The 21,254-nt window shown below is 36.9% G+C and overlaps 1 protein-coding gene across 2 annotated transcripts in view; it reads right to left on the bottom strand.

The window, feature by feature from the left end:
- Positions 1–21,254, bottom strand: part of MYCT1 (MYC target 1) — an 85,273-nt gene that overhangs the window by 23,361 nt on the left and 40,658 nt on the right. The window contains exon 1 of one of the 2 annotated variants that reach the window (XM_078447485.2): positions 3,756–3,950. The exons of the other annotated variant lie outside the window; for it this stretch is intronic. Within the exon in view, the coding sequence (XP_078303611.1) occupies positions 3,756–3,927 (172 nt within the window). The 5' untranslated portion in view covers positions 3,928–3,950. Of the gene's footprint in view, positions 1–3,755; positions 3,951–21,254 lie in introns of those variants that run through there. 2 annotated transcript variants of the gene reach the window in all.

The following is a 21,254-nucleotide window of genomic DNA, read 5'->3' as shown; positions in this document are numbered from 1 at the left end:
ATAGACCACATGAGCCGGATTCTACAGTAAGAGCCCTCAGCAGTGGAAGCAAGGGAGGAAAGGGCAATGCCCTAAAAACAGATGAGAAATAGTTATTGGTAGATATCAGCAGAGACCAGAACATGAGATCAAGAATCAAAGGCCCTCTCCTTCCAATACCCCTAATAGTCTCTAATGCCCCCACCTGAGGCCCTTTCCAACCTTAGGGAAAGGTCCTACGAAAGAGGAAAACGGGAAGATCTAAAGTCACAAGATTGAACATTATTATGTTAAATCAGGTCAAATTTTTACACTGAAAGTACACAAAACTTCAAAAATATCTGCCATGGGGCACCTGGGTGGCTCAGTCGGTTAAGCGTCCGACTTCGGCTCAGGTCATGATCTCGCAGCTCGTGAGTTCGAGCCCCGCGTCGGGCTCTGTGCTGACAGCTCAGAGCCTGGAGCCTGTTTCAGATTCTGTGTCTCCCTCTCTCTCTCTGACCCTCCCCCATTCATCCTCTGTCTCTCTCTGTCTCAAAAGTAAATAAACGTTGGGGCGCCTGGGTGGCTCAGTCGGTTAAACGTCCGACTTTGGCTCGGGTCACGATCTCGCAGTCCCTGAGTTCGAGCCCCACGTCGGGCTCTGGGCTGATGGCTCAGAGCCTAGAGCCTGCTTCCGATTCTGTGTCTCCCTCTCTCTCTGCCCCTCCCCTGTTCATGCTCTGTCTCTCTCTGTCTTAAAAATAAATAAAACGTTAAAAAAAATTTAAAAAAAAAAAAGTAAATAAACGTTAAAAAAAAAAATTAAAAAAAAATAAAAATAAAAATATCTGCTTCAAGACATTCACCTCTACAGATGTGGTTTGTGTGCTTTTGCTTCTGCATATATGTTGGTAGCATTTCTCCTGAACTCCCTGAAATTGTCCAACTACGCCTTGCTTATATCACTAACACCTAACCCATTGACTAATACATAATGGGTGGCCAGTCAATGCTTCCGAGTAAACTAATAAACTGATAGGTGAATGAATGAGTGAGTTAATAAGTTAATGTGGGGAAAATGATGATTAACATGTCCTTCCTAGGATTATCTCCTTCTGTGAATCTTCTCCGACTTATAGGAACGGATAAAGCATCATTTTTTTTTTTTTCTCTAAGAAAGATTTTGGGACCATTTTTGCCATTTAAAAAAATTGTATATGTTTACTTATTTACAAGACAGAGAGAGACAGAGAGAGCAAGTGGGAGAGGGGCAGAGAGAGAGGGAGAGAGAGAATCCCAAGTTTAAGGATACGTGTCTACTGTTTCATGGAGGCAGGATGCCGCAAATTTTACAGGTTCTGGTTCCTGCTGCTTTGGTGGGGAATGTTCCCAGAGAAGAAAAATGCATTAAAGAAAGCAAAAGAGAGAAATACAGGTGGCTTTCAGCTGTGTTGTTGGCCTCAAACCAATTTTTTTGCTTCCTCTTGCACTAATGACTGTAATGCTTGTACAACATTAATAAGTCCTAGTGGGTGATTACTATGAAAATGCAAGCTATTATTATTGGTAACAACCTGGTATCATTATCTTATTTTTCAGCATTCATTAAAGTAACCCCCCAAAAACTGATATTTGGAAAACAACTTTCCATACATCTTAACTGCGTTAAGTTCGAGAAATTTATGTGGTTCAATGCGCAAGTTTTCCTTTTCTCAGCAATTCCATCTTTATTCTCTAAACTCGAAATTGGACACAATAGAAAATGCATGGTAATGTACTTGATAAGATTTTCAAAATAATATTTTTGCGGAATCAGTGATCAAAATAGATACCAATTTAGATATAAAAAAGAAATAAAATTTAAAAGGTCTACATTTATATGTTAGGAAATTTCTACATTTACTATATTTATGTTTAGATTTTTACATTTTACACTTAGTATTTTTTACCCCAGAAGAAATAATGTGATCTTTCATATATTTCCCCCAAATCATCAAACACTATATCTGCTCAACATGGTTGCATTGGTTTTGGTAATGCTTATCAATGTAACACTCCCCTTCCTGGTTTTCATTATTTCCATCTATTTTCCATTGCATTCACCTACTAAGACAAAAAAAAAAAAAAAAAAAAAAAAAAACCCTAGGAACTATCTTTGAAACAGTAAGTTTGAATTCCTTCTCAAGCACAAATAACACACAAAAAAATCAGTGTTTTTTGGATTGGTAAATAGACTTCAATTAAGCATTGTCTTATTAATTCAGGTTTATTTTATGATTATTACCCATGTTTTAGTCAGTGGCTAGTGATTCCTTTCACTTAAGTAAACCTGAAATTTAACTTCAAATGGTCTGAAAAAAAAAATAGATCTGGCTTTCACAGATTAATTTTTGTAGTAAGAGCTACTTTACTTTTAATAATTTGTATAGTTAATTTTGTAATGATGAATTTGGTGTAAACAAATTCTAGCTATTTTTCAGTGTGTGTTTAATGCATTCACTTTTCTTATAAATGAAGACAGCAAGCAGTATTGTAACAAATATATATAATTAAGACTCCCACAGTTTTAAGGCTTATTGGCTGTTGGGTTTTCCAAGAATTACTTATTACCAAAGCCATTCTTAACAGTATGCAAACATAATTTACTTTCTTCTTATTTTTTAATGATTATGTTAGGGTGTTCACTAATAACCCTCCTTTCCAGGCCTGAAGCAAACATAAAGGGGTTGATGGTAAAAAAGAAAAAAAAAAAAAAAGAATTATTTCCCTTCATGCACATTTTTGTGATGCCGGACAGCTAGGTGCTAGGTGAGGTTGTTAGGGACAGTCAATATTGCTGTTCCGTTTCACTGATAGCTCCCAAAGCATCCCCACAAATCACAAAAGAGAGTATGAAATAATTCTCTGAGGGAATTAAAAATCTGTTCTAGACAAAAAATAAGGCTATTGATCTCTTCATAAACTCCATTGATTCCTTTAAATTTTTCTTCTGAATTTAACTGAAATAGTCCCCCTTATTTTTAAAATATCCCTGAATCCAAGAATACTCGTCAATTTACATCTTAATCCATGTTCCTTAGCATTTTCCTTCTTTAGCCTTGAACAGCTGGTAATTTTGACCTCAGCTCTACTCCATTACTGATATTTAACCAGTAGCTGTGCCTGAACTCAGCCAAAAAGTACTTTTGTATTGTTTCTTTTTTCCTCTGTGATAGGCTTCCTTTTAATGTTATATGTAATGTTATTTCAAGTGAACTTTTTTTATTATAGTTTTTTCTTCCTTTAATTTCACAATAAGATTCCTTATTTTATCTATGACATCACAGTCCTTAAGTATAGATTTTGTTGTTTTGATTTCCTTTGGAAAATAAAGAGTATGACATTGACAATGAAAAAATAACCTCTTCAGCAATTCTTGATTTCATTAAATAAAACATATACTTTATAACCTTAAGACAAATAAAACTTATTTTTCCAACAAAATCCACATTATCGTATTCTAAACAGCAATTATTTCCATCTTTTCTTTTTTCACATTTTTATTCTCATTATTTTCTAATTATATTTTGTAACACCAAACAAAATCTATACTTGTTGCCCAGATTCTTCTTGAGTGTCTCCAAAACCCACCTTAAACACATTATATGAATATATTTATTATAATAAACTTATGAAAAGTTAAGTAACCAGTTTATGGTAAACAAACTAACTCAGAGATGTTCACTCAATAAATTATGCAGGACCTTTTCTGCATCCTAATTTTAAATTAAAAACAGTTAAAGAAAATATCTTACCCCAAAAGTTTTCTGGCCATGGACTCCCTAAACTTGTTGTGTTATTAGCCATAATATCCACAAGAAATAGAAGAGACAGAAAAAAAAAAAAGAAAAGCCAGTATGTTCGAAAGAAGCACTTTGATTCTATGTGGTTCAGCAAGAGAAAAATAATTTTCACACAACCCCTCATATACTTGGGTTTGCATAAAAGGAAACAAGTGTATCATGTTTCCTGCTTTTATACTCAAATTAGCAACTGTTTTTCTTATCTCGGAACTCCACATGGTTCCTGAGACACGAAACAATTTCCTTCTCGTCATTTCCTCAGCTAAATTACCAAGCTTCTTCCTCTCTGGCTGCTTTTGGGCTGAGAGGCTCCATTTCTTCTTTCTCCAGCTCCTACCAACACATATAGGAAGATTCCAAAATCTAAGCTGTAGCACTTTGGGTTAAATTTCTATAGGACAGAGAAAGAGACTACTTTCCAACATTTCACAATTAGATTTATTCAGCAAATTGGGGGAGGGGGGTTGTCCACCCCACCCTTTGGAAATTCATACTCCATTCAAGTACAATTAATTTTATAAATCTCATTTATTAAAATTCATAACCTGTCTCTTTCTCCATTTGGCATATTAATTTTGAAAAGTTATCTGCTTCCTTTCATAAATAGCTACCTAAAATGTAACTTACATTTAATTTGTATTACTCTTGAATTGGTACTTAAGTATGAATAGGATGATTTCCACACAGGAGGAGCCTGTTTAAAACCAAGCAAGAGAAACATACATGCAAACACGGAATTACAGCAGAAAGATAAGCGCTATAACGAAGAGTACAATGATCACAGTAGTTGTTTTCATGGAGACGTCTAAGAACTCTGTGGGAAAGTATGAACATAATTTTACCAAGAGGAGAGAGTAAGAAGGCAGAAAGGACGATATAAACAGAGAAGAATCATCACAATTCACACAGGGGATATCGTGGGTGTGACTATAGGAAAGAGTTATATGAAATTTTTCAGGAGATGTAGGTAAGTTAAAATTTTAAGAGTCTTTATTAGTTTTAGCTTTATTTGCTTATTATTATTTTAATTATTATTATTATTTTTGAGAGAGAGGGTGCAAGTGAGCGAGGGGGCAAAGAGAGGAGAAGCAGGGCTCCTGTTCACCCAATGTGGGGCTCCAGCTCATGAACCATGGGAGCCTACGCCCTATACTTAATGACTGAGCCACCCAAGCACCCTTAGCTTTATTAGTTTAGACTAGTTCCTCTAGCACTGGGGAACCTTTGGAAGTAAAAGTCAAAGTGCCAGAATGCACTTAACTGCCCTAAACCCCGTTCAGACCTGGTTTCCTCAATCTTTGATTAAATCAGCCATTAACTCTTGCATTCACCCTAATTGTCATTAGACTGTGATTCTTAATGGAGCAGTACTCATCTTTCCAAGGTTTGTCATAGATTTCTGAATAGTTCTAGGAACATCTGGGGAAAAAATAACATTAAGTTTACCCCATATTAATTTTTGTTGCTTCTGCTCATTTTCTTAATTTTGATAGATTTACATTAAGTATAAGTTTACTGGAAGTTAGAATATAGACACTCTAAAGGAGAATAATAGAATGTCATAGAAAATTTAGAGATTTCACTGAGCAAATGTGAAGACTCATCTCTATAATATTCTTGCTATGGTTTATTCCCATATAAGTTATTATTATTGAGTAAATAAAATATCCATTTTTGCTGAAGAAAAGAGAAAGGACTCACATTTTAATAGTTACCTTTACTTTTCGATATTTTTTGGCAAAATTTAGAAATAGAAAAATAACCATCTGATATTGGAAAATCTATAATACAGTGAAAGTACACTGAAATACTTCTAAATTCTTATAAAAACAGAGTGGGATTTTTCCATTATTATATGTATTTTTAAATACACATTTTGTGTTAATATGGCCTGTCTGACTCAATAAATATTAATTTCAAAAATGGATAAATTTTTTTAAATTTTTTTTTAAAAATGGATAAATTTTTATAAAGAGTCACATGGAGCACATGTGCCCTAAAACAACAAACCCAGTGAGTGGAACAGATGAGTTGGGGTTTGTTGAAACTGCCTTCTGTGTAAGACGCGGAGCTCGCTCCATTTCAGGGCAGGGATGTAGTCTGAGACTTCCTTTCATTGTTTCATGTTTAATCACCTAGATTTTTTCCTCCTAAGTTTTCACTTTTGCAGATGGTCAGAACCCGGTCAAAACTCTGAAGAAAACTTGATTTCTAGCAGTTTATGACCTAAGCGTATATATATATTTTTTTCTGTTAACAGCTTATTGGTAGCATGAGTTCTTATCTGTGCATGTAATTTGCTTGGTAAGGATTTGTACTTTTCCTTGGCAGAGTTCCATATAACTGAGTATCTATGTCTATGGGATTTTTGAGTCCCGTGGCTTGTAATGCCAAAACAGGCAGTTGATTTTTGTCTTTACAACAATGTTAGGTCTGCTTTTCTACTGTTCATTATTTCACAAGTTGGGTCTTTAGATCTATCTGCATTCTCCAAGAGTCATAGAATACGCTGGAAGTTTGTTCTTAGGTAAGCTAGGCATGGGACTTACTTCCCCCATTCAGGTCTGCTCAGGTCACCTCCTTACCAGGCATTCATTAGCCACCTTGCTTCTTTTGCTTCAAACGTCCCCACTCTAACCACTGTCTCCCGCATCCTCATTTCCTTCAGAATACTTATCACTCCCTGATTCTCTGCTATACATTCTTTTGCCTTTTTGTTTGGTCTCTTCCAGCAGAAGTTGAGTTCCATGGGAACAGGAACTTTATTGATTTGCTCATCTGTGTTTCTCCTGTGGCTAATAGAGTGTTCTTAATAACAGTTATTGATGTTAGTAAATAACACAACAGGCTCTTAATAATAGGCTCTTAATAAATATTTATCCAATAAAGGAAAGGATTCCAAGGAATCTGAAGATGAAAGTATTTTAGACATTCCAAGTCAGGTTAATAAAAAATGTCATTTGCACTTAAAAGCAAAAGTTAACAACCTCTATTAATAGGCATTTCAATATTTTAAAAATTTGACATGCAACTTGATACAGAATCAAATGACAAAGGACATTGTCACACTTAAGAGAAGATATTGTATTTGACTTTAAACTTTCATTTTTAGCTTCATCTTTTAAAATTATGCTGTGTTTTGTCTTCCCTGTATTAAATTGATCCAAACAATTTTGTTAAATGGAGAAAAGTGTCAGAACATACAAGAACTACCCACAAAAAATGAATATTTAAATCTAGTTGAAAAACATATCAAGTTTTTAAAAAGTCACTTGGAGGATAAGTTAAAACGTAAACATGCTATTTTAACATCTATGCCTTTTTTATTTCTTGTTTACATGGAATAAAGTTGGTCTTCTTTCTCCTTTCTCCTTAAACTCATTTCCTCTTGGAGGGTGATGACAAAACAGAGAAAGACAAAGTAGTAGAGGTCAGGTCAGGTGTGTGAACATCTCACTGCTGGGGCTTAGGGTTTTACAAACTGCAGGGTAAATAAAGATGATTTTCTGGGACTGGGGGAGGGGGGTATTTTTTTCTAAGTAGTTATGTCTTCCTGAATGTCTGAGTGATGCTACGGTTGGTGATAATGGGAGAGAGGTGGGGAGCTGACAGACATGAACAGTGAGAAGCTAGAGCCACAGGGTGGGAGCCTGGAGTTGATGTCCAGGTTAGGATGCTGTCAGCCCCTTGCTGATCAATACAATACAAACCAGAGAAGAAAAAGGAATTGTCCTGTAAAAGATTTGCTCACCTTGCCTCCACTCAGGGAAATGGGAGGAGGAAACTAGGCAACTCTGAGAATTCCTCATGAAAATCCTGTGCCGAGGATCAGAAAACATCACACTGGAAATTTACATTATTTAGGTGTATTAGCAATAACCTACATGCTTAGAGAAACAAACTTGCTAAAGGAACAGGCTTTAAACCAAGAATGCCCAGAGATAGTTGTAAGAAACAAGGGCTTACAAAACATAAGGAGACAAAGATCAAAAAGCCCATCTCCACAAAGATGCCCACACCCTGGTCCCTGATGGAATGTTACATCATGTGGCAATGTAAGTAAGGGAGATTATCTTGGATTAATTGAGTGGGCCTGATGCAGTCACATAAGATCTTAAAACCAACTTGTTCTGCCCGGAGTCGGAGAAATGTGGTGGAAGAGACACAACATGAGAGATGCAACCAAGACTAAGTCAGAGAGACCCCAGTTTGAGCAAGATTAACATGCCTTTGTTGCCTCTGAGATGTGGGGACCATGTCCGAGGACCAGTGGAGGCTTCTAGAAGCCAAGGGTAGCCCTTGGCCAGCTGAAAGCCAGCAAGGAAATGGGGAACTCAGTCCTATGCAACTGCAAGGAACTGAATTTAGCAGCCAATGACCTGTACGAGCTCAGAGAGGTTCTCCCCCAGAGCCTCAAACAAGGGAAGTAGCCCTGCTAAGGTTTTGGTTTCAGTTGGATGAGGTCTGGGACAGAGAAATTAGCTAAACCACACGGTGGCTGGACTTCCAGCCCACGGAAGTAGATTATTTCCAAAGGAATGAACTCCTCTGAAAGGTGACCTGTAATGGTAACAGTGGAAACCAGGAGAAATAATATCTTCAATGTGCTGAGATAAAAAAATCACCTGTCTACTTAGGCATCTGAGTATTAATGAACCTATCCTTTGTTCATTTATGTTTTTAAGTTTAATTATTTATTTTGAGAGGGAGAGCACGTGCACCAGAGAGTGTGTGCATGGGGGAAGGGCAGATAGAGAATTCCAAGCAGGCTCCACATTCTCAGTATGAACTCATGAACCATGAGACCATGACCTGAGCCGAGATCAGGAGTCAGACACTTAACTGACTGAGCCACCCAGGTGCCCCATTTAATGAGTCTATGTTTTAAAGATAAAAGTGAAATATGCTTTTAGGAAAATAAAAATTGAACGATTTTGTTATCCTAAATTAATTACTATAGAATTTTGTTCAGAAAGAAGGAAAATTATTCTTGATAGAAAATTTGATGAAACCCCCAAACCCTGATAAATATGCAAATAAATCCAAATGTTTATGAGAATTATAATAATAAATTCTAAATTGTTAGAGTAAAAAAAAATCAAAACAGGACTAAAAGCCTATAGGAGAATACAGATTATAAGTAAAAGGTTCAAAAGAGCAAAAGCATTCAAGTGTCTTAATTCTTCACTGATAGGATAGAGATATTGAAGATGAATTATAGTCTGAAGAAAATAATGGAACTTCCTTAACCTGAAATATAGTATGCATTAAAAGCATTCAGCAGATATTGGGGCGCCTGGGTGGCTCAGTCGGTAAAGCGTCCAACTTCAGCACAGGTCAAGATCTCCCAGTCCGTGGGTTCGAGCCCCACATCGGGCTCTGGGCTGATGGTTCAGTGCCTGGAGCCTGCTTCTGATTCTGTGTCTCCCTCTCTCTCTGCCCCTCCCCCGTTCATGCTCTGTCTCTCTCTGTCTCAAAAATAAACATTAAAAAAAATTTTTTAAAGCATTCAGCAGATATCATAATCATCAAAGAAATATTAAATATTCCCTTTGTAATTTTTTGTAAATATTTCCTCTAGAAACAAGACAAATTTGACCACCATGACTATTTCTAGTCAACATCAGACTGAACGATCTTGGTAGTACAATAATAAAAATAAATAAGTATACAATATAAAAGGATTAGAAAGATAAAAATAAAAGGATAATTTGTTGTAGATTATATGATTGTCTACATTACCACAAAATAAAATGTATAAAAGAAAGAAGTCATTATTAGCAACAAAATAAACAAACAAGAAAAATACAACAAAAATGTGTAAGATTTATATGGAAAATGATTATATTTTATTGAAGGACATGAAAGAAAACTTGTTTTTTAATATTTTTTTGTTTTGAGACAGAGGGAGAGAGCAAGCGAGCATGAACGGTGGAGGGGCAGAGAGAGAGAATTCTAAGCAGGCTCTGGCTCTGTGCTGTCAGTCCAGAGCCCGACGCAGGGCTTGATCCCATGAACCATGAGATCATGACCTGAGCCGAAATCAAGAGTCAGTTGGTCAACTGACTGAGCCACCAGGCGCCCCCATGAAAGAACACTTTGTATAATATGTTCATAGATGGGAACATTCAGCACTGAAAAGATATCAGTTCTCCTCAACCTACAAATTTCTTTTAATTCCTAAAAAAAAAAAAAAAAAAAAATTACCATCTTAATTCAAGAAATTTGGCAAGTTGATTCTAAAATATATACAGAGGATCAAAGGGTCCAAAATGGCCAAGGCACTTAAGAAAGAAAGCTAGGTTAGGGGACTTATAGATATCGTGACTTATTACACTGCTATGGTATTCAGTACAGTGTGGTTTTGATTCAGGGGTAGAGGAGCAGATCAGAGATGCAGAACAGAGAATCCAGAAATGGATCCAGGATAAATGGAAGTTTGATACACACCAGACCAACAAGTGGTAGAACCTAAATCTGTGTAGAAAGATGATCTGTTCAAAAAACCACATGGTTGTACAACTGAGCATCCAAGGCGGGGGGTGAGGGGGGTGGGGGTGGGGGGGAAATGGATTCGTAATTTGTGCCATACAAAAATAAGAGTTCCAGATAGGTACCTTTAGAAATCAAAATAAGGAAGAAGCTGATAACAAAAACACACCAAAAACACAGACCTAAAAGAAAAGATTGAATAAGCTGATGATATTAGAATGAAGAACTGGTGTCCCTCAAGGAACTTCAGAAAGAAAAGTATAATACAAGCCACAAACTGGTATAGAAATTTAATTGACTTCGTATATTGATTTTACATCCAGCAAACTTTTGTCAGGCTCTTATTATTTCTAATAACTAGTCAATAGATTCTTCGGAATTTTGCATATAGACAATTACTCCATCTGCAAATAACTACAGTTTTATTTTGATGTTTCCAAAGACACTGTAGTATATAATGAAATGTCATATGTCAGGCGCAAGACGTGATAACTCACCCTTTAGTTTGGAAGCCATAGGTGACTGTGTGGGAGAATTGAGGCAATTCCTACCATAATAATTCCTACCCACTACGGCATTACATACAGGTTGCATCCTCAGAGGTCCTTGACTGTGCTTTACTTGATAGACTTTGGGCCTAAAACTAAGTCAAGTCTGGAAACTAGAGGAGGGATCATGATTTTTCAGTGACAGATATCAACCAAGAGCTTTTACTATTAAACTATAAGAAGCAATGAGAGCAGTAATTTTATAGAATGAAACACCAAACTACCAAAAATCAGCAGTTTCCTTATATGTCATAAATAACCAATGAAAATGTAGTAGAATGCAGTCATCTTCATGAAAAAAAAAAAACCTATAAAAGAACACACTAGGATATAATTGTACAATAGCTTATCTTAAAGAAATTATAAAACTGAGTTTGTTCATTGAAGAAAAAATAAATACTGGAAATAAACATCATGCTCTTGGAATAGGAAGACCATATAATATAAAGATATCAGTTATTTCTAATATTCTATGCAATACCGAAGATTGATGTACAATATCTATTTTGAAATATCTTATTAATAAGATTTATTTTATTGGGGGCGCCTGGGTGGCGCAGTCGGTTAAGCGTCCGACTTCAGCCAGGTCACGATCTCGCGGTCCGTGAGTTCGAGCCCCGCGTCAGGCTCTGGGCTGATGGCTCGGAGCCTGGAGCCTGTTTCCGATTCTGTGTCTCCCTCTCTCTCTGCCCCTCCCCCGTTCATGCTCTGTCTCTCTCTGTCCCAAAAATAAATAAAAAACGTTGAAAAAAAAAAAAAATTAAAAAAAAAAAAAAAAAAGATTTATTTTATTGGATTTTATTAGCTGGTCCTAAAATTTTCGTGGAAGTGTAAACGTGCAAGAGGTATAAATGAATATATATTTAGACAAATAAGGACTCATTTCATAGATATATATCCATAGTTCACTGCAGCATAGGTCATGATCACAAAATGCAATATTGTTGTGGAAAAGCTTTGAATTAGCAAAAAAGTTGGTAACAGCCTAAAAGTCCTTAATAAGATCAATTAAACATTTTCATACTATGGAATACTATGCATTCACTTACCAAATTTAGATAAATGTATGTGAAATGAAATAAAACAATCTCTAAGAGATATAATTAGAGAAAAAAATCAAGCTGCAAAACAAGGGTAGTAATATTTCATTTTGGTTAACAAAACAGGACTAGATATAAATACGTATAATATATACGTAATTTACCTGAAATGCATAGAAGAAAGAATCACATGTTGGCAATGGTTAAGCTTTGGAGAGAAATGGATACAGAGCAGGACATAAAGAGGACTTTTACTTTGCTCTATATTTAACATTTTTACAAATAGATTTTAATGTGCGGATTGCATAATTATCTTCAAAGGGAAACTGTGATGTACTAGTTAAGAAGGTTTAATTGCTTGTTGTCTCTCCGATAAATATTCTCTTCTTACCTCAGAAAAAGAATTTTTAACTCTCACCTAGTGACCCCGCTAAATCCTACTAACCAGGGGTGTGCAGGCAATTAAGGGCTGACCAATTAGATGCGAACGGAAGTGAAAAGGGCCGCTTCCGGCCCCTGCCTTAGAGTCAGGTATAAATGTCATCTCTCTCTCTCTCTCTCCATTTTCCTTTCTTCTTGCTGGAAAGCAGATGATGTGCAAGTTGCTGGAGCAGCCACCTTGGATCAGGAGATGAAAACCACAATCAAGAATGGTAGAACCAGGGGCCGAGCCTCCAATTCAGCTCAGTTCATGATCTTGGGGTTTGTGAGTTCGAGCCCCACATGGGGCATGCTGCTGTCAGCTCCCAGCCCACTTTGGACCCTCTGTCTCCCTCTCCCTCTGCCCCTCTCCTGCTTGTGCTATCAAAAAAATAAATAAATAAACTTTTTAAAAATATTTTTAAAAAAGCTTGCCCTTTGTGACATGAATGCATCTTGAGGGCCTTATGCTAACTGAAATAAGTCAGACAGAGGAAGACAAATTCTGCATGATCTCACTTATATGTGGAAAGAAGAAAGAAAGAAAAAGAAAGAAAGAAAGAAAGAGAAAGAAAGAAAGAAAGAAAAAGAAAAGAAAGAAAGAAAGAAAGAAAGAAAGAAAGAAAGAAAGGAAGAAACCAAGCTCTAGATACAGAGAACAGATTGGTGGTTAAAGTCATGGGGATATAATATATAGTATGGTGACTATAGCTAGTAATACCATATTGCTTATTTGAAAGTTGCTAAGAAAGATTTTAAAAGTTCGCATCACACACACACAAATTTGTAACTATGCATGGTGATAGATGTTAGCTAGACTTATTGTGGTGATCATTCTGCAATATGTACAAATACTGAATCATTATTTTGTACACTTGACACTAATATGAAGTTATGTGTCAATTATATCTCAATTTAAAAAAAAAGAATGGTAGAGTCCCCAAAAAAGGACCCGAGTCCCTGATAATTGTAGCTACCATAAATTGCCTACTAGCATTTTTCCTTTGCAACGTATTCAAATCTATTTATGCCTGTCACATTCAGAACCAACCCAAATGTGCCTGAACAATTCAGTACTTTGGAGAAGACGGTGACGTTTTGCTGATTTTATGTCACTCATGAGAATAATTCCCTTTGGTTGATACAACTATAGTTTAGAGTAAGGGTCCTAAAACTTTAACATTTTAATAAGAAAATTAATTTAGCATGGCATGGCTTGTTATTATTGCAATAATCCAGGATCCTAAAATGATCAGTGTTAATTCTTGAGTATCTATCGCCCTGTCCCCGAACCTCTCGCCCACCAAATCGTTCATTCAAAAACCCATTCTAAAATCTATTAGGGTTTTTGGCAAATATTTATCATAAATTTTAGGAACCAATTTTGTTCTTTTTAAAATTAAAAGCCTTTCCTATTCTCCATGATTTTCTAAACCCACATTTGATAAATTAATATTCAAACTCCCATTACACTAGAATCCAAATTGCCCAAACCTGGAGATTTTACTTATTTAAAAGTATATGTTAATTTACAATCTTTTTAGTGACCAATGACTTCAATTCTTTCTTTGCAATTCTTGGTTCCTTCTTTCAATCTAAATATTGTCATCCCTAACTGAAAAGAAAGAAGTAATGTCATTTTTCATTTTGATCTTCGGGCTCTAATCATAATTTTAAAAACCATGTATATGGCTGATGGTAATACATTTGCAAATTTCATTTTGTGCTTTTTACATTCCTACAAATATATATTATGTTCCCATATAATCTTTTTTGTCTTGCACATTTCTCTTAAAATACATATTTCAGAGCCACTTGTACTACAAATGATTTTTCCTACCACTTTTTTCACATATTGCCTTTTTCTTGACTCAACTGCAGCTCTATAAAACCATTTCTCATCTATTTCTGAATTACACTGCAATTTTAGTCAAGTGTAAAATTCTATAATTTATTATTTTCTAAATGCCTCCTGATATTTAGTTTTTTCCCTTTGATCATGATGCATGGTATTTATGTCCCTCATATTTTAAAATCTTATACCATCTCTGTGGACAAAACATAGGTACTTAATAACTATTATATTTACCTAGAATACTCAATGACTGATATATGACTTATTAATTAACTATTTATTCATTAGATATCAGTTAACCTAGTAAAATCAATATTTGTATTTTACTATTGTGCATTATCATAGACATAACAATATATTTCATGCATATTTAATAATGCATGATAAATGTTGATGATTTTTATGTGTATTGATTATTTCCTTATTGACTATTTGAAGGCTTCTGAGCGAGATATTAAAGCAAACTGTGAAAATGTCTTGAATTGATAATAAACTCATCAAATATAATTTTATTTCATAATTTACTGTATATGCTCATACTTCCATAAATGGAATCTATCAGCTAAGAATTGCTAATTTTTTTTAATTTTTTTATCTAAAAAAATTTCTTTTAATGTTTATTTTTGAAAGAGAGACAGAGCATGAGTAGGGAGGAGCAGAGAGAGAGGGAGAACAGAATTCAAAGCAGGCTCCAGGCTCTGAGCTGTCAGCACAAAGCCCGATGTGGGACTCAAGCTCAGGGACCCCGAGATCATGACGTGAACCGATGTCAGACATTAAACTGACTGAGCCATCCAGGCGCCCTGAAGAATTGCTTATCTGACTTGTTTATATGACCTGTTTCTCTAGGTAATTGCACACTTGTCACAGGGTAAGAACCAATAAAATAATGGGTTGGCCTGATCATTCTAGGAATGTCCTTGTATTTTATTGCTTTTTGAGGGGGGAGGGGAAGGGGTGGAGTCCTTAGGTACAGAGGATTGTGTTGGCCATACTCTTCCATTTCAACACTGTTTCATCATCTGTCTGTGCCTCCTAACTTTTGTGTTTATTTGCACTTCTGTTATTTGTTATTTATTTTATTTATTTACTCCTGTCATATTCCTTCACCACTCTCCTATTTCCCTCCCCCCGATGACAACTGTTCCAGTGGGTTACCCAGCCATCATTTATTTAGACGTATCCTGGTAAAACACACAGTATTTAAATACATATATTTTTAACAAAAAGGGTTGCGCTGTAGACCTCATTCTATTTCTTTTGTTTTCGTATATAACACATTTTTTAAGTCCTATCCATTTTGCTGTGTGAACATCTGGTCTGTTGTCAGCAGTATATGCATTATAGTGCTCTGTGGGGAGTTACCCCTTTTTACTTATTCATAAGAAACACATTTTAAAGGTCTCTCTCACAGACACACACTAGGTCACATTTACAGTCATTTGTTTTTTGATTAGTATTATTATTATTATTGCCTTAATTAATTAATTAATTAATTATTTTGAAAGAGACAGAGACAACATGAGAGGGGGAGGGGCAGAGAGAGAGAGAGAGAGAAAGAGAGAGAGAGAATCCCAAGCAGGCTCCTCGCTGTCAATGCAGAACCCGATGCGGGGCTTGAACCCACGAACCTCCAGATTATGACTTGAGCTGAAACAAAAAGTTGGACACTTACAACTGACTGAGCCACCCAGGTGCCCCTAATTACTTACTATTTTGAATTGAATTTTATTAAGTCCAAGTTCCTAGAACCTAAATGTGTTTCTGTTATTTTCTTAATTGGGTTGCACTCATAGTTGTTTATTTCCTCATGTATATGTTAATTTTGTGTGTGTGAGTTTATATTTGGCAGAAGATAATCTATGGGAATCTTGAGAGGTAGGATTCAGGGTGCTTTCTTCTAGAACATATTTGGGATTTTTTTGTTTGTTTTGGGAGTTTTGTTTGTTTGTTTTGCTGGTCAGTGGGGACACTTTCAGCCTGGGACCACTAGAATTATTATAGTGTGAGGTTTCCCTTGAGGTACTATACATTTCAATCCCATACATACATGAGGGCAGTCAGTGATTACAAATGCTCCGAAGAAACAATTATGTCTCTTGAAATGTGAGAGCTTTGGCAAGGCAGACATTTTTTCCTCTTAACTCTCTTTGCCCAAGGGCAGATTTCTTTTATATCTAATGCTTTCACTAAAATGTAATCCTTTTAAGAGTTGTAGTTTTAAGCAAAGGTTTCAGGCTTATCTCCTCCTGCAAAGTGGGCCCTAGGCCTAGTTTTCTTTTCTCTCTCCTCAGATTCCAAATCCCAAACTGGGAATTCCTGGTTTCAGCATCCGTTCCCAGACAACCCTAACTTTAGAGTTTTGCCTCCTTCTCCAGTCACAATTCCATGATGTTTGTCAAGTTTGTGGTTGCTGCTTGTTTTTGTTTTTGCCTTTGGACATGGCTCTTACTTTCCAGAGAGCTCGGAGACTCATTTAAAAATATTGATTTTATTTTTTTCCTAAGAGAAATGTCTATCGATTTGGAGAAGTAAGGGAGTGCAAACAGTGTGTGTGAGGAGAGATGAACATAATTTCACTTCAAAAAACTTCTTTGTAGAATGGAAAACAGATTGAGGGGGGAAGCTGAGAAAAATAGGTAAATTAAGAGGCTATCTCACCAATCTAGGAAGAGTATTATGGTAGCTTATTCTAAAGTACTGGAAATAGGGCTGTAAAAAGCATTAAATTCAAAAGCTGTTAGGAGATAAAAATGGAAAATTGGGTGGGGTTAAACAGGTTTCCTGGCACATGTAAGTGACAGGGAAACAGGAATGAAGGTAAATTAGTGGGAAGGATCAGGGTTTAATTCTGGGTAAATTGACTTTGAGATGTCTCTGAGATATTCAAGTAGAGATTTCAGTTAGGCAACTGGGTACAGGGCCTGGGTTTCTGAAGAGAAGTTGGTGGCGGACATAATCACGTATGAGCCTTTTTCGTTTCGTGTTTCCGTTGGTCATTGAAGGGATGGATGTTGATGAGTTCATCTTTTGAAGCATACAGAGGGAAAAAAGATGAGATTAGGATCAAAATTTAAGAAGCTTTAGTATTTAACATCTAGGTAAATGAAGATGAGGCTAAAAGAGCGGATAAAATTGGTGGCAAAAGAGAGAAAACCAGAAGGGTATACTGTTCTGAAAGCTAAGAAGAAAGTGTATTTTCAAAAGAAAGGGATCACAGTATAGTAAGGGTGTTATTTCTGTCTAAATTGAGGTGTAAGTTTACCAAAGGTTTTTGGGAAACAACCTTTGGTTTGCTTGAGAGGGAGAGAGGGAGAGAGAGAAACAGAGCATGTGCATGCAAGCAGAGAAGAGGGCAGAGGAAGAGAGAGAATCTCAAGTAGCCTCCAAGCTCAGTATAGAGCCTGACATGGGGCTCATCCCACGACCCTGGGATCATGACCTGAGCCCAAACCAGGAGTCAGATGCCCAACCTGATGAGGTTCTTGAGCAAATACCTAAGAAAGAATTCTTGAGACATGTTTGGTGCAAAAAGGTGGTTTTATTAAAGCACAGGGACAGAACCCGTGGACAGAAAGAGCTGAACTGGGGTTGTGAGGAGTGACTGATTATATATTTTTAAGTTTATGGAGGGAGGAGGATAGAGATAAAGTAAGTTTCTAAGGAATTTGGAAGCAAGGCTTTCAGGACCTTGAAGGACTAGCTGCTGCTAAGATAAGGTTACTTTAATCTTTAATAAAACAAAACATTAAGGCAGTAAGGCAGCCATTAGTTCCTTGAGGAAGGTCATGTTCTGCATGTTTTAAATGTCTATCAGTGGACTGCAGGCTGTAAGGAGATTTAATTTCAGCTACATTTTTCTTGCCTTTGTTTCCTTCATCAAACTGTGCCACCGAGGCACCCATGAGCCTACATTTGTGACAAAATTGCAAAGAAATAAGCACACACACACACACACCTGAATGCATGTAAAACTGGAGAAATCTACATAAGATCAATGGATGTATCAATGTCAGTATCCTGGTTGTGATGCTGTATTATAGTTTTGCCAGATGTTCCACTGGGAAATACCAGATAAAGTGTACAGGAGATTCGTCTAAGGGAATGAATAGGAAAGAAGACACAGAAGGAGGTCTCTAGGAATGGAGTCTCTCTGCCTCGACAAACTTCAGAGACTATTGGAACCTGAAAACGCCTAGTTTGCATAAACGTACAAGAGAAGTGGGAATAACAACACGGAGAGATTAATGATAAGTACGTACTTGTGCAGCACACTGCCCACTTTGCCCCGTAAGGGTTAAATTGTAGTGTAGGGCTAACCTGTAGCCTTAAGAAATATCAGCTAGGTTTTAACACTGTAGATTAAGAGATAACAGCCTTGTCCTATCAATCAAGGGAACAAAAGTTCAAGGAAAATCAACTGGATTAGTGTTTGATTGGATTGGGGCAAGGGCATGTCTGAACCGTTTCCACCCCCATCTGGGAACTATTTCTTTGTTCTGTTCCCAGGTGATGTGGTCGGCTCTAAAAACTCTGTACCCCGGCTGTTCGAGACCGCACTCTGGTCAAGAGTATTGGTCGTGATCGGTTGGCCTTGCCTCTCGTTGCAATAAACTTTGCTGTGACTGTCACTGGTGCCCGTAGCATTCTGTTTCGGGAGTCGTGTGGATGCAAGATAACCACTTTCTGTTTGGTGCTGCCCCATTGGAATTGTTTTCTGCTCAAATAAACTCTTACAATTTTTAATTCTTTGTATTTTAGAGAAAGAGAGAGAAAATAAGTGTGAGCAGGAGGGAAAGGGGCAGAGGGAGAGAGAGAATTCCAAGCAGGCTCTACGCTGTCAGCACAGAGCCTACATGGGGCTCGATCCCATGATCCTGAGATCCTGACCTGAACTGAAATCAAGAGTCAGCCATTTAACCGACTGAGCTACCCAAGCACCCCTAAACTCTTATGCTTTAAAAAAAATTTTTTTTAATGTTTATTTTGGGGATACAGAGAGACAGAGTGGGGGAGGGGCAGAGAGAGGAGGAGACACAGAATCTGAGGCAGGCTCCAGGCTCTGAGCGGTGGCACAGAGCCTCACGTGGGGCCTGAACTCACAAAGCACAGGGTCATGACCTGGGCCGAAGTCAGACGCTCAACTGACTGAGCCATCCACGCGCCCCAAACACTTGTACTTTTTGATATGCCTTAGTTTGTGTGTGTATGAGGGTTTTGTTTAGGGGTTTGTTGTTCTTAGCAAATTTAAGAAGGAAAGAGCAAATGGCGAGGGGGGCTGAAGATTGGGGGGGGTGGGGTGAGGTGTGGTGCATTAGTGATAAAGGCACTGCACACTGGAGACTTTTCTTCTCAGCAAATCACCTCCCTCTCTGTCTGCCCCTCCTGCCCTCATGCAGGTTTTCACCTGGCCGCAAAACACTCCATAGTCTCAGGTTCCACTGAGACGCAGTCAGAACATCACCTTCTGGTCTTGTCTGCCGTGACAGCAAGGCAATTGTTAACAATTAGAACCAGGAAGCTCTTTTCTGCTCTCAAATAATTGGAGCATTGAAAATGACTACAAAAGTCAGGAGGAAAGCATTCTTCTCTGATTTTCCCCTTCCAAAATCTCCTCCTCTCAGGCCCCAGGCCCTGGACCAGACTTTCTTATCAACATTCAGGCACTAAAAATGTCATTTTGTGACCTTGACCAACTCTTTTAACTACATTGATCTTTTTTCCTCGCCTTTATAATGCAGCTCAAGGACTTAACCTAAAGCCAGTGTACCATTTGCCTGCAAAGCTTATTTTACATGATAATCAGTTGTCCAGTGCTAAAAAGATCTTACAAGATAACACTCCTGTGGGAAACAGGAGAGCTTCATTTTTATCTTTCCAATCATTTCTAATTTGATAGATAAGAAATGGTATTCCCTCTTAAATATAACAGTTTGGTTATAATTAGAATTTGCATTCTTTCCACAATATGTTTTCCAATAACCCATACTTTTTTTATTAATTTCCTGATTCTATTCCTATCCCCCTTACTGAGCAAGTTCCTTCATGTTCCTCTGTGTGCCTTGCCCATCATGCACTGCGAGCATTCTACCCCCTTGGTTGCTTGCCCGTTGATTTCCTTCTTCCGTTCCTCCCACACCTTCCTATCTTTCTCTCTCTGAACTTACTTAGTATTTTTTTTAATGTAGTGAGAGGATAATACCCCACAGAGCTGAGAAGTTATTTTTTTAAGTTTATTTATTTGTTTTGAGAGAGAGAGAGAGAGGAACACAGAGAGAGAACCCCAAGCAGGAGCTGCAGTGTCAGCACAGAGCCCAGTGTGAGGCTCGAACTAATGAACAGAACTGTGAAATCAGGACCTGAGCCAAAAACAAAAGTCAGGTGCTTAACTGACTGAGCCACCCAGGTGCCCCAGTTGAGAAGTGATGTAATGAATGGACTCCTGTAAAGTATTTAGATCCTGAGATCAATATATGGTAACTATCATTATGCCTGACCTATTATTAATGTCTTATAAATAACAACTTGGACTAGAAAATCTCTAAGAGGTGTGCCAGCTATTATTTTAATCTAATTTAATGTTGGTTATTTCATAATTTTAATGAGTTCTTACATTATAATGAGCTCTCATTTTTTTTTTCCTTTTTTTTTTTTTTTGAGCACTGGGTGTTGTATGGAATCTCATTTTTTTTTTTAATGGCAGGTTATTAACCTGAGAAGATAATGTAGTAACGTTAAAATGATGCAGTGGTGGTGGCCTTCCACAAGGACGAAACTGGTTTTATTAAGTGCCCAAATACTCATTTTAGTAGAAACTGTGGTTATATAAAGTAACTTTAAAATTAAATGACTAAAAGAAACAGAAAAGACAAACAGCAAAACAAAGGTAGAAAATATTTTTCAGTGAATATTAAATCTTGGATATATTTATTGTCATTGTGACAGTGGCATGCTTTTATAATTTTGAATAATTTAAAATAAATTTTATCTTGAAGAAATATACCTAACCAATAAAAGGAGAAAGATAGTCTGTACTCTCCTATAGGTGGAAAAAAAAAATCTTATCACACCTACCGGTCTTGGTGGCGTTCATGAC

This window comes from Panthera onca, chromosome B2 (genome assembly GCF_046562875.1).
Source record: "Panthera onca isolate mPanOnc1 chromosome B2, mPanOnc1 haplotype 2, whole genome shotgun sequence".
NCBI classification, from domain to species: Eukaryota; Metazoa; Chordata; class Mammalia; order Carnivora; family Felidae; genus Panthera; species Panthera onca.
This window is presented reverse-complemented; position numbering and strand designations above follow the sequence as displayed.